The sequence below is a fragment of the Coptis chinensis genome, chromosome 7 (genome assembly GCF_015680905.1).
Source record: "Coptis chinensis isolate HL-2020 chromosome 7, ASM1568090v1, whole genome shotgun sequence".
In the NCBI taxonomy this organism is placed as follows: Eukaryota; Viridiplantae; Streptophyta; class Magnoliopsida; order Ranunculales; family Ranunculaceae; genus Coptis; species Coptis chinensis.
In genome coordinates, this window is record NC_141462.1 from 4,894,711 (window position 1) to 4,908,963 (window position 14,253).

Here is a 14,253-nt window from a genome sequence, read left to right on the forward strand (position 1 = left end):
ATGGATTCTGACAAACGCCGGCGCACCTTGCGAAAAAGTTCTGGTGGTGTCCGCAAACGCCGCCGCACCTCGTCACAAATTTCTCTCAGTTCTCTGCCATCACCACCACCCCAGTCCGCCAGGTACGTTTCAAATCTGCATTAAGTAGCAACTGTATCGGTCATTCCATATAGCTGTAATATAAATTTGGCATTGTATTCACAGCTGATAAGACTTTCTTTCTCGCCAGGCAAGAAGCTGCAATGGATGTAACTGTAAGTAAAATCTTCGTTAGGCATGGAGATCCCAGAGTACCCTTTGCATTTCCTCAAATCGCTAAGTGTTGGAAATAAAGGTTGGATAGACGCCCACCAAGATAAGGATAAACCACTGAGTATAGGACTCTATCCTATCTGATATTAGATGAGTATAGGACTCTATCCTATCAGATATTAGATGAGTATAGGATTCTATCCTATCGATATTAGATGAGTATATGACTCTATCCTATCGATATTAGATGAGTATAGGACTCTATCCTATCGGATATTAGATGAGTATATAACTCTATCCTATCGATATTAGATGAAGTATAGGACTCTATCCTATCGATATTAGATGAAAGTATATAACTCTATCCTATCGATATTAGATGAGTATAGGACTCTATCCTATCCAATATTGAGGAGGTGGGAACCTCTATAAATAGACTCCCCCACCTCTCACATATAAATCATCCGAACAACAAGAAAAGCTCTCTCTCCTTTAATGGCGACCTCCAACATTTTCTAAAGTAGAAGCCCGAATTTGTGGAGATTCCATAGGTGGTATCCTCCCAGCCATTGTCGGTTCTTGGTTCTTGGTTCGTGAAAAAAGGTTGCTTCCGTTCGTGGTTGGAACTTGACTCAAAGCAAAGTTAAGAAGAAGAAGATCTTGAGTGTGTCAAGAACATCTTCTCCTCGTAGATCAAAGCTTGGAACTTCAAATTGAAAGTCGTGACCAAAGGCACGATCTTACTTTTTTCACGCGCTTATTTTATGCATGTGGTATAACGTAATTGTATATATCATAGGAATCATGCATGAGATATCGATAAAATCCTACACTAAGGATCTGGGACGGGGTCAAGCCATAGACAAGAATTTTGTGTTCTCACCATGTTCTATTCAACTTGCACTGAGTTTTTTAACAAATGGTTCCAGTGGTTCCACCTTAAAGGAGTTGCTCACGTTTCTAGAGGCTGAAAACTTGAATGATCTCAACTCAGTTGCTACAGAACTGATTGATATACTCACTGAATCCACTAAAGATGGACCTATTTTATCTTTTGTTGGTGGTTTATGGGTGTCTTGTAATCTAAAACCAACCTTTGTGGCTATTGGTGAAAGAATTTACAAAGCCAAGGCCGAAAGTGTAGACTTCCGCAACAAGGTGAGTTATTTTTTATTTTTCTTTTATTATAGAAATTAAAATTTAAATATGAGTACTCTTAAAATATTTGAAAATTATATATGCATTTATTGCATTATGTATCTATATTTTGAAAAGATTTCAATATTCATTTAAGCAGAACAGTACAAAATATCACAGAAATTTATTGAATCATATTGAAGGACTACTTGAGAATTAGAGAGGGGCCGCGGAAAACAGTAGCTTGCATGGTTAATTTGAAAAATATATGTTTAATAGTTAAAATCTGAAGAAGACTGTAATTTGAACAATTGTTGTTTTGTTGTTGTTAAAACTTAAAAGTTATATGATTCTAATTCTGATGGAACTTTGATAATGTGAATGCAGGCAAAGGAGGTAACTGAGAAAGTGAACAAATGGGCTGAAGAGGCAACTAATGGACTCATACATAAAGTCTTTTATACCAGAGCCTTTCGATCCATATACAATACTTGTGCTTGCAAATGCACTCTACTTCAAAGGAAGATGGAGTCAGACCTTCGATAAATTATTTACCAGAGGCTTCAAATTTTTCCTGCCAGATGGAAATTCAGTGGAAGTTCCTTTTATGACTAGCCACAGAAGGCAGTTTATTGATACTTTCGAAGATTTTAAAATTCTTCGACTACCTTACAAAGAGAGTACGGATAACAAAGCAGGTTTTTCAATGTATGTCATACTTCCCAATGAGACAGATGGTTTGTGGCCTCTTCTTGAGAAGGTGGGTTCTGATCCATTGTTTATGAGAAAATATGTAAATTCGCGTCCAAAGCTGGTTCACGTGGGACACTTCAGGAGTTCCGGATACCAAAGTTCAAGATCACATATGGCTTTGAAGCTTCTAAAGTTATATGGTGGGGTTAAAGTTACCTTTCTATGTGTGTGTGGACCCTTATAAATGGTTCACATGGCAGTATCTGATCCTCTTTTTTTGTGGCCTCGTTGGATCGATTTGTGCAAGGAGACATCCAACTTGACGGAATGCTCAGCATCATAATGCCGCTATGGACCAGTTGGGCATAATCTCTAGACATGACACCTAGACTGGACCCTACATATCTGCAGGCCTAACCCTGGTTCGTAGCCAGGGCCCAACATGGCATGTGGGCCAAACCTCACTATAAACCCATAATCAGATAAAAACAAGGCCCAGCCAGACCTGGCAGAATCTGGAGAGTGGACTCTATCCAATATAACTGAAAATTAAGGATAAAGATCTATATCCAGAGATTTTCTATCCAATGTAACTGAAAACTAGGATAATGATCCATATCCAGGGATTCTCTAGTTTTCCGGTCTGTTACATAATGAGGAGTTTTCAGCAACAGAACTAGATTGAAAAACTCCACACTCCGGAGATTTTTCAGAGAGATTTGATCCCTTTGGAGTATGTAGGCAGCTACTTAACTAAAAAGTGGTTCAGTCTCAACAACTAAAACATTTTTTCTTATGCAACAAGTTCAACAAGGTGCGCAAGTTCTGAAATTGTTTTGTAGAAGGTGGTGATATTCAGAAGGTCAGTTTTTGTTTTAAGAGTGTCTGGGTAGATCAGTTTTTGCCCCGACATCTTTTGGCGCCGTCTGTGGGGAATCAACCCACGACCACGTTCTTCTCTTTTATTATATTGAATATCACGATCAATGGCTGCTGGTAGGCCCAAAAGAAATCAAAAGGTGGCTGACACTAGTCAAGCTCCAGAAATTGCACAAAATCTGCCTCCTAATGCTGAGACAGCACAACACATAGTTGCTGACGAGGTTCATGCTCAGAAGAAGAAGTATACGCGCTAGATTCCCTCACAAAATCTGGACGCCCAGCATGAAGAAGAAGATTTGGTGGAGACCCTGCGAATTACTGTTCCAACAGGGGAACAAGATGCAACTAGGAATACTCAAGTCGTCACACACAGAGACGGAATTGCATCTGTTGGGGCAAGACCATCAATGTTGCCTCAGCGTCTGCAGCAACGCCTTGGGCCTAGGTCGGGTGCTATTTCCACCCAATCTGGACCATCCATATTGCCTAGGCATTTGCAAGGCCGCCTTGGGCCTGGATCGGGCCCTCAGGATCTAAGCCACAATGCTCACCCATCTGATGAAGAAACTCTAATGTCTATGTTGCTTAAGCTGACCAGAGAAAACAATCAACTTAAGAGAAATGATGACAAAAGGCCTAGGGAACTCTCAACATGAATCTTCCATACCAAGGGAGAGTAGGTCTCAAAAGAGGAGGCATCATCCAAGGAGCCACGCCTCCAGCACCCAAAACCACAGAACTCCAATTGTGGAGCGTTTAGGTGGTACTATATTTGTACTAGGGCGGGTTCAGAGCTTCTGGCGTCATCGGGCAAATCAGTGTCAAGACGTTCCCAGTACCCCAAGGAACAATCACTGTCAGTTCCCAGATATTCCTCTGTGGCTCAAATCGATCTAGAGCGTGACATGCAACGCTCTCGCAGTCCGGTACTACAAAAGAGGACAATACGCACCCATTTCGAGGTAGCGAAGATTTGATCGTAGTCCTGGAGGTTCAAATTCCTCAGAATCCGGATACAATGGTTCGAGGAACACTCACCGGAAGACTAATGGAGGTTATCAGATGGTTGGAGATAGAAGCAGTAGCCAACAGTGGGCCAGAAGCCACAGAACCAGAGCCCTCCACAATTCTGTGGGTGGTTACGCTTGAACCAGAGAGCTAAACCCACGTAGGGTTGAAGCAAATTTCAGGCAACATAGGCAAGACTCTCGTTGAGCGGTACGGAGCTCAAAGGAGAAACCGCATCCACGAGTCGCAGACGAACAATGTCGCTCTGCAAGAAAATAGTGACAACTTGAATGAGCAGCGAGTCCAAGAACTCATTAGAACTGCCATGGATTCCAAAGCTACTCGGGAAGATAAACGACATAAACTGGCAATCAAAGGACTGAAGAATCTCCTTTATAGATGAAATCGAGATTATATTTCCCGGTTCTTTCAAACAACCTTCGGTCCCAACCTACGATGATGTAGATGGTTGTCCAGATGAGCACTTGATGAAGTACAGATCATCTATGGCTCTTTTTAATAACAATGATGCGTTGATGTGCATAATGTTCCAAGCTACCCTTAGCGAAGAAGCTTTGACATGGTTTAACGAGCTCCATCCGCGTTCAATCCATACATTTCCGCAGCTCGCCGACAAGTTCTCAAAACATTATCGCTACAACAGGAAAACCATAAAAGGTTCTGGAACTTTTTTCAACCTCCACATGGAGAAAGGAGAAAGTATTCGAGACCTTGTCAGAAAACTCAGGGTGTTGCTCAAGGAGGTCAGCAATGTCCCAGATGACGTTGTTACGCAAGCTTTCAAAAATGCTCTTCCTTTTGATAAGTTTAGTCTATACAACTCACTAACTCTGAAACCTCCAGACACAGTTCAGGATTTGCTGGTGCGAACAGAAAGGTATGCTACTGTTCAGGAAGATTCATAGTACAAGCAGCAAGGGGATTTTTCAAGTGATAGAGGAAAGCAGGAACAACAATAGCGTGACAAAGACAGAAAGAAACATAACAAAGATGCCAAAACTGGCGTCTCACAAAGTCAGAAGCAAGATGGCCGCCTGAGCAAAGATCTCACTCTTCCAGAGCTCAGCGTCAGTCTCTCAGAATTGTATGACAAGCTCAAAGGAAAAATCTCCAAGCTGTTCCCTATGAAACTTGATACTGAGGGAAGGAGAGATAAGTCAAAGAAATGCAAGTATCACAATGATTTCGGCCATACTTTGAATGACTGTTATGCATTCAAGAAGGAGATCTCCAGAATGGCAGATGGGGGACAGCTGAAGGAGTATCTAAAGGGTAGTCAAAAGCTGGCGCATGTGAATCTGATCGAGCATGATGTGATAGCTGTATGTCATGCTCAGGCGGCTGTATACTCATCCAACCGTGAAAGAAAATGGAGCATGAAGCGCAAGATTAAAAAAATTGGTAGTTGGAATCACGCAAAACAAGATCAACTTTAAACGGGTTCTATGTTGAGACTATTGTAGAAGGAGGACTAACTTTTACTGGAGAAGATGAGCGAGGAGTCTACTATCCTCACAATGATGCTGTGGTGATTACAGCATGGGTTGGCATCCGCAGAGTCCAAAGAATTCTGATAGACACTAGCAGCTCTGCCTGTATCCTATTATATGGATGCTATTCTGTCATGAATCTCGATGATGATCTTATTCAAGAAGATGATACTCCAATTATCAACTTTAATGGTGCTCCAGCTAATAAGGTTGGTAAAATTAATTTGCCAGTCACAGTAGGTCCTAAGGTTGTAGGAGTTGACTTTGTCCTGGTAGACTGCCCATCCATATATAATGTCATTCTAGGCAGAGATTGGCTTCATGCAATGCATGCAGTGGTGACCACTTATCACCAAGATGTTAAGTTTCCAACAGCAGAGGGAACTTGTAAGATCCGAAGTGACCAGATTGCATCCCTGAAATGCCATGAGCATGCAATGGATAATTATAAAAAGTCTGAGGTCAGAGGACATACCATTCTTAATACTTAGCAGAAATATCAATTACAGCAGGGCTGGACCAGAGCACCAAGGAGGGCAGCCAAAGCACCTCGGGACGCACCAACCAAGGGACCTCCAACAGTTGATAAGCTGAAAGAAGTGCAGATAGGAGAAGAAGAAAGTCAGACCACCTTCATCTCTAAAGAACTTTCTAAAACAAAGAAAGAAGCTTTGGTGACCTTATTGAAAAGTAACAAAGTTATCTTTGCTTGGAATGGAATTGACCCCAGCGTCGCTTGTCACAGATTAGACATCAACCCAAAGTCAAACCGGTAAGGCAAAAACCACGGAGAATGGCCCCAGACAGGAAACTCTTAGTGAACAAGGAGATTGACAAGTTATTGGAGGCTGGATTTATTCGACCAGTTGAATACCCAACTTGGGTTTCCAACATTGTAGCAATACCAAAGAAGAATGGGAAGCTCAGAATTTGTGTCGACTTCACAGACATGAATGAAGCTTGCTCACTGCATCCTTATCCTATACCCAGAATTTCAAATATGGTGGATGCGACATATGGCTTCAATAAACTGTCTTTTATGGATGCAAGCTCAGGATATTATCAGATTGTACTACACTATGACGACCAAGAGTATACAACATTCATCACATACAGAGACCTATATTGCTATGTTGTTATGCCATTCGGCCTAAAGAATGCTGGGGCAACATTCCAAAAGCTTGTTAATACTATCTTTGCTGATCTTATTGGGGTTATTATGGAGGTTTATATTGACGACATGGTGGTGAAGTCCAGCGAAGAATGCAATCATCTTGCTGACCTGCAAAAAGTATTTGATCGACTAAAGAAATACAAAATGAGGCTTAACCCTGCCAAATGTTCATTTGGCCTATCTTCAGGCAAATTCTTAGGGTTCATGATAACCCACAGGGGAATTGAAGCTAACCTGGAGCAAATTCGAGCTATTTTACCCCCTACATGCAGAAAGGAAGTACAGAGGCTCTTAGGTCGTCTTGCGGCTCTCGGTCGTTTCATATCACGATACTCTGATAAATGTAGGCCGTTCTTTCAGATTCTGAAAGGTGCATCCACCTGGAATGAAGATTGTGAAAAGGCTTTCTCTGAAGTCAAAGCCTGCCTTACCTCTCCCCCAATTTTGGTTAGTCCAAAGGCTGGAGAACCTGTAGGAATTTATCTTGCTGCAACTGACTCTGCAGCCAGTGCAGTCATTTTGTTGATGATTTTGAAGAGAAGCCGGTTCATTTTGTTAGCAAAACTTAACACTAACCGCAGTAGAAAGTCGTTACTCCAAAATTGAGAAAGTCGCGTTGGCCTTAGTACATGCAGCCCGGTGGTTGAAGCCGTATTTTCAGGGGAGAACGGTGAGAGTTTATACTGAGTATCCTTTACGAAAGACCCTCGGCAAACAGGAGGAATCAAATAGGCTGATTGAATGGTCGAGTTACCTCAGCGCATATGATATTGTTTATGAGCCAAGGACTGCAGAAAAGGGGCATGCTCTAGCCTCTCTGATGGCAGATTTTCCTGTGGATGACATCCAACTGAGTGCAGAATTAGCAGAAATAGAACAACTTCCTGATCATTCTGATCAGTTCCTTACACAAACTGAAGAATTCTCACCCAGTATCCGATTCTGGGGGCGAGCGCATTCTTGACAGTAATCAAGCTCTCTGGACCATCTTCACCGACGGTTCAAAAAATGCATCCGGATCTGGTCTAGGTTCTGTACTTATCAGCCCGGAAGGACAGAAAATTGAAAGATCAGTCAGACTAGGCTTTTCGACCTCTAATAATGAAGCCGAATATGAAGCTGTTATCTATGGTATGAATGCCGCACTTAAGCTGGGAGCAAAGAACATTCAAATGCTAACAGATTCTTGCTTGGTGGCTAATCAATTTGCTAGTACTTTCCAAGCAAAAGATGAAATGATGGTAGAGTATTTGACAGTCATTCACCAATTGGTTGTCCAATTTGACAAAATCTCCATCAATCAAAGGCCAAGGAATGAAATCAGGCACGCTGATGCACTAGCTTATCTCTCTGCAACTGTCCAGCTAGATGAACCAAGAGAAATCCAGATTGATTTCTAACAAGAGCCGAGCATCAATTTAAAACCAGTGAGACTTCATGAGGCATATGTTATAGAGTGTAACGCAATGCAAGTCTATGTTGTTAACACTTGACGAAGAAAAAGAGAACAGGCGGATCGTGCATCTTCAGAATCTATAAATCCAATTGATGCTGAGGATCGCCAGACTTTGGCATCCTTACGCAAACAACTCAAAAGAAAGCATCCCACAGTCAATGATTCAAATCAAGGAATGAACACTGGTAACCTTGGTAGTATTGGGGGCGACCATGAAGATACTGGGGGCGACATCATCCCCACTGAAAGCGAAAAGTCTGAATCAGAAGCAGAATCTGAAGAGGAAACTCTTGATGATTTGGAGATAAGGGACTTAGAAATCTTGGCACTAGAAAAATCTTATTGGAGGCTGCCCTTCATCGAGTATCTGAACTCGGGGAATCTCCCCATAGAGAAAGCTTTATCTCAGAAGGTTAAGCGAGAGGCATGGAAATTCACAGTATTGTTCACTAAAGAAAGAGTCGCTCGACTTTACAAAAGACCAATGGGGTTCGGGCCACAGTTAAGATGTCTCACCCCAGAGCAAGGCGAAATGATACTTAAAGAAATTCATGCGGTGTTTGTGGGAATCTTTCGAGGAGGTCAAGATCTTGCCCACAAGGCTTTAACGCAGGGTTATTGGTGGCCATACATGCAAAGAGACGCAAAACGAATCACTCAAATTTGTGTGCCGTGCCAGAAACATGCTAAAGTTGGAAAACTACCGGCCACAGAATTGCACCCAATTCTCAGCCCTTGGCCTTTCTCAAAATGGGGGCTTGACATCGTGGGACCTTTGCCTAGGGCACCTGGAAGAGTTCGTTTTTTGTTGGTGGCTACCAACTACTTTACAAAGTGGGTCGAAGCCACAGCTTTGGCTTCAATAACTACTGCTGATGTAAAGCGATTTCTGTGGCGTGATGTTATCTGCAGGCTCGGAGTACCTTCAGAATTAGCATCAGATAACGGTTCCCAATTTGGCTCCACAGAGATGCAACAATTCTGTGGGTCTATGAACATAAAGCACAATTTTTCTGCTCCTTACCATCCTGAAGCAAACGGCCAAGCAGAGGCTACTAATAGGGTAATTCTAGATACCCTTAAGAAAATGCTTACTGGAGCTAAAGGCAACTGGGTTCATCAGCTGCCTGCTGTCCTATGGGCATATAGGACTACTCCTAGAAGGTCCACAGGTTTTTCACCATACTCTTAAGCATATGGTGAAGAAGCAGTACTCCCAACAGAAATCATGGCGCCAACAGCCAGAACTTAAGCAGTAAAATCCGGAGTTGAAAATGAAGTCTTAGCTTATGACAAAGCTCTTATTGATGAACGCCAAGATACAGCTCTTCAACATTTAGTCAAATATCAAGAAAACATGAAACACAGTCATGATAGAAAACTCAGAGAACGTGTCTTCAAACCTGGTGACTAGGTCCTCAGAAAAGCAAAGAATTTTGATAACCCGAGCGCGGGTAAGTTTTCTAAAAATTGGGAGGGGCCATTCATTGTGGATAGGTTGGCATCTAAAGGTTCTTATTACTTAAAATATTTAGCCGGTGATGTCATGAGTAAAGTATGGAATGCTTCTCATCTTAAGAAGTTTTTTAAATAAATGATGCACTGAAATCATTTAATAATGTCGTGAAAATCTTTCGCTGGCAATGTCAAGAGTAAAGCATGGCTTCTCATCTTAGCAAGTTTTTCTTTATATCATGTACAGATTCATTGAATAACTTCTAAGTCCAATGATCATTTGTTGTCATTCATTATTTGCCTCATTGAAAGTTAATACTCTTATTAACAGTACTATGAATTTTTTAGCATAGCTACACTACAGAAATCCAGGTTCAAGCGCACAGCGCCTGGTCAAGTTTGGACTGGTGGTTAACCCCTCCAACAAGACACACTGTAGGTTCAATCCTAAGAGAACCTAGCTGGTATAGACGACTTTGTGATCGAATCTCTATCAGCTTTACAAAACCTGTTCAAATGCTCAGCATGCCTGGTCAAGTGAAAAAGCCTCATTTTTGCTTGCAAATATTCCAAGCTCCAACATTTTTGCACTTGGAAGTGCATAGAATACTAAATGCACACTCTGAAGCCCAGCTGAATGGCATCAATTGTCTAGCTTGGTACAGACCAGAGTGTCCCTCTCGCCTGTTCAAATCATTATAATTGACTGAGGCCAGTGATAAGGCAAGTCTTTGCGAAAGTCGCCCGGGCTTGAAAAAATGTCCCGCATTTACTAAAGTATCGGGTCCAAGTATATGGCCGACCCTCTTTGCGGCTTCGCGGTGAAACACAAATCCCCGAAGTTCAAAAAACCAATATACAGAAGCGCACTGTGTGTTGGTCCGAGTAAATGGCGTCGACCCTCTGGCTCGGTCCTATTTGTGAACTGGGTAACTCTGAACTTTTAGGACTTTAAAAACCCAGGTGCTGGTTGCAATCTATCCCTTGGAGGCGCCGCCAAGTTTGGATAGAGAACATCGCTTGGTACGGTTGCATGACATTGATCCTCTCAACCGAAAACAATATGCATAGAATCAGACTCTGTGCATTACGTCATCTCTGAGCTTCATAGCAAAAAGCTTAGCCCAGCTACGCTTCAAGCTAACTAGGATAATCTTTTCTGAAACGGTCCAAGATAACACCTTCAAAGGTTCAACTATATGGACTTATTTATATCTGAGCATTACTACAAAATTGCTCAGTCCGATTACGCTTCAATCGGGTCATTCTATAGATGCAGCTCACTATCGTTCGAAATATATTCTGAGTATGGCGACATGCTCAGCCCGGTTGTATCCATTCAACTGGGTTATTCTACAATGGAATTCTATTGGTGAATCGCCAAACATCAATTCATTATCAATTCTATTTCCTTTTACATTATGCTGGTAAAAATATCCAATTTTACAAGTATACACAGTAACTTTCTTATTCAACACTACACATGAATCGTATCCACATGTAGTGTTGGGGGGGCGGTAGTATATAGCTTTGCTATTATTCAGGCCAATACTTTTCAAGTTATATTTTATTGCCAAGCCACTGTTGAAGATCTTTCATTTCAGAAAAGTCCATGGCTTCAAAATATCCTTACAGGACACATCATGGTAATTCAAGATTACTAAAGTGCAGGAGCCTTATAAATATCCTTATAGGCCACATCACGATAATTCAAGATAACTAAATAGAGGAGCCTTCAAAATATCCGAACTACAAACGGAAGATACATAATAAGAAAAGCAAAATGTCAAGCTGGCTAGTCTGTAACACGATTCTTGAGCAGGCGCAACTCCTCAACTAGATGATGCCAGTTTTCCTGCACCACACGACCGGTATTCTCCTCACTCAGATGACGATCACTTTCCATAGCTCGTACAACATTCTGGGACTCCCTGAGCTTAGCCACTAAAGTAATCAGTTCTAAGTCTTTAGCGCAATCATCTCATCACGAGCAGACAGTGTTTCTCTAAGTCGACGACATTCCTCTAACAAAGTGGTAACATGGTCTCGTGAACGTTGAGATTCTAGCTCAGCCTCGGCACAAGCCTCACGAAAAAGGGTGGAGGACTTAATCAAGACCTCCCAAGATCTTTGAAAAAGATAGTGAAAATGGTACCGAACTGGAACAAGGGTATTTTCTAACTCTTTTAGCAGAGCAATTATCTGCAGAATTGTCTCTCACTCTGTGGTTCCCGGAGTGACTAGAGACATGGACAAAGTGAGGCGACTGTACATCATCCGTAGTATCAGGAATAACATAACGAGTACCCCCACCATTCACATTGGTACTAACATGGTTTTGCTCAGCGACGACACCAGAGGCGGTGACCTCAACAACACCCTCAACATGTGGATGTTCTCTAGAGCCTCGCATAACAACTGGAGAAGGTGGAATAGAAGTAGACTTGGAAATGGTGGCTCGTGGAGAATGCAAACCCGAGCTGCGGGATCTCAAGCTAGAATCAGGATGCCTCGTGATAGTCGGTGGAACATCATCTTCATCAAAAGAATAATAGATGTAACACCAACGCCGTATAGGATTCTCTACCCTATCACCTATGTCAGAATTCTGAGCGCCATCACCCAATGAGCCAGGGAGGATAATATCTGAAGGAGCAATACGTGGAAGCCTCCTCGATGTCATAGGTTTAACACGTACTTCATTTCCCTTTTCGAAAGCTGATTAATGGGGCATCACTGGTGAAGAGGATGAACGAGGTATGTGGCAGCCCATGCAACGATTGTATCAGGGTAACTCAAGTCCCTAATAATCTCTGGGAGACCAAACAAGGTCTGAAGGTTATGCTGAACAACATTCTCATCAACTTCACTCACCACAACATCAGAAATCTAGGTATCTGTTAGAGAAAGAACTAAATTGAGCTGCAGAACAAAGAAAACTGTGGACGAAGAAGATAATTTCTTAAGGAGCTCACCTGAGAAATTATTTGGAACATCCATTCCATGGCCTGCCTAGCCCTGAACTCTGTAGGCTGGTGTTTGCCATGTTAAGTAATGAGTAGGGGGATGGGTAAACTTCCTATCCGAAGAAACAAAGTCGACGGTGAAGAAAGGAATGTCCTTCAAAATCTTTTTCTTAAGCCTGAGCATAAGATACATCTCTGTTGTTCCAAGTCTGATACCATAAGATTGACGGATGTAGCGGACTCGGCTCATTACCAAGTAAAACAGGATCATCATCTGCCCAGGTGCAAGCCCCCACCAATTCAGCAATCTAGACATCACCTTCCCGAGGAAGACTCGCACCCGCATCAGAATGCGAGCATAAGAAACGACTATTTCATTTTCGGCAACCGGGAGTGCCAAGTCATCATGCTTATGTATAACAACACTATTGGGTATACCAAAACTCTTGTAAAGGCGTTCAGGATGGAACAGTTAAGGACCCCGGTTGAGTGGTAAATTGCTTCCAGCAGTCCACCTGAGCATAGGCATAACGTTGCCAACAGTGGCTCGCTTAGTTTTAGCTTCAGCATCATCCTCACCGTTATCATCAGAATCGATATCGATGGACGAAGCCCTACAAGCAAACATGTCATCGGTTAGAGTGAACATGTTCCCAGCATCAAGCAAACACCATGTATTCTCTAAGTTTATGAGAATTCTTTTTTGACTTTGGTTTTTGTTAAGTGAAAGTCTTCACTCCAAGTAACCACTGGACAATTCTATTAGATGGATATCATTCCCATCTTCTAAGAATAGAAATATGCTTTATGACTATTCTTAGTTATGATAGGGATATATTTTGAGTTTTGACCTTTATCCATCGGGCAAAAACTTATCGGGTATATTACGGGTATTTTACGAGTATATCAGCATCGGAATGCTTGTTCGAAAGAAGCGTTATCGGATTCTCTTTCTCTTCTCTGCCACATGGCTGCTCCGCGTGACATAGATGGGGCGATGTGTGGACCCTCATAAATGGTTCACATGGCATTACCTGATCCTCTTCTTTTGTGGCCTTGTTGGATCGACTTGTGCAAGGAGACATCCAACTCGACGGAATGCTCAGTATCACAATACCGCTATGGACCAGTTGGGCATGATCTCTGAACATGACACCCATACTGGACCCTACATATCTGCAGGCCTAGCCCTGGTTCGTAGCCAGGGCCCAACATGACATGTGGGCCAAGCCTCACTATAAGCCCGTAATCAGATGAAAACAAGGCCCAGCCAGACCTGGCAGAATCTGGAGATTGGACTCTATCCAATATAACTGAAAATTAAGGATAAGGATCTATATCCAGAGATTCTCTATCCAATGTAACTGAAAACTAGGATAAGGATCCATATCTAGGGATTCTCTAGTTTTTCAGACTGTTACATAATGAGGAGTGTTCAGCAACAGAACTAGATTGAAAAACTCCAGAGATTTTTCGGAGAGACTTGATCCCTCTCAGGGTATGTAGGCAACCAATTGAACTAAAAAAGTGGTTCAGTCTCAACAACTAAAACATTTTTTCTTATGCAACAAGTTCAATAAGGTGCGCGAGTTCTGAAATTGTTTTGCAGAAGGTGGTGATATTCAGAAGGTCAATTTTTGTTTTAAGAGTGTCTGGGTAGATCAGTTTTTTCCCCGACACTCTCACGAAGCAGAACTCGGTGAGATGGTAGTAGGTGGC

At 42.2% G+C, this 14,253-nt stretch overlaps 1 protein-coding gene across 1 annotated transcript; it reads left to right on the forward strand.

Annotated features, from left to right (window-relative positions):
- On the forward strand, window positions 1-2,326 carry LOC147485436 (serpin-Z10-like). Its single transcript, XM_086573520.1, has 4 exons — window positions 1-122; window positions 1,182-1,410; window positions 1,777-1,882; window positions 1,971-2,326. The coding sequence occupies exons 1-4, from the start codon at window positions 1-3 to the stop codon at window positions 2,324-2,326; spliced, it is 813 nt and encodes a 270-aa protein (XP_086429646.1).
- The last annotated feature ends 11,927 nt before the right edge of the window (window positions 2,327-14,253 follow it).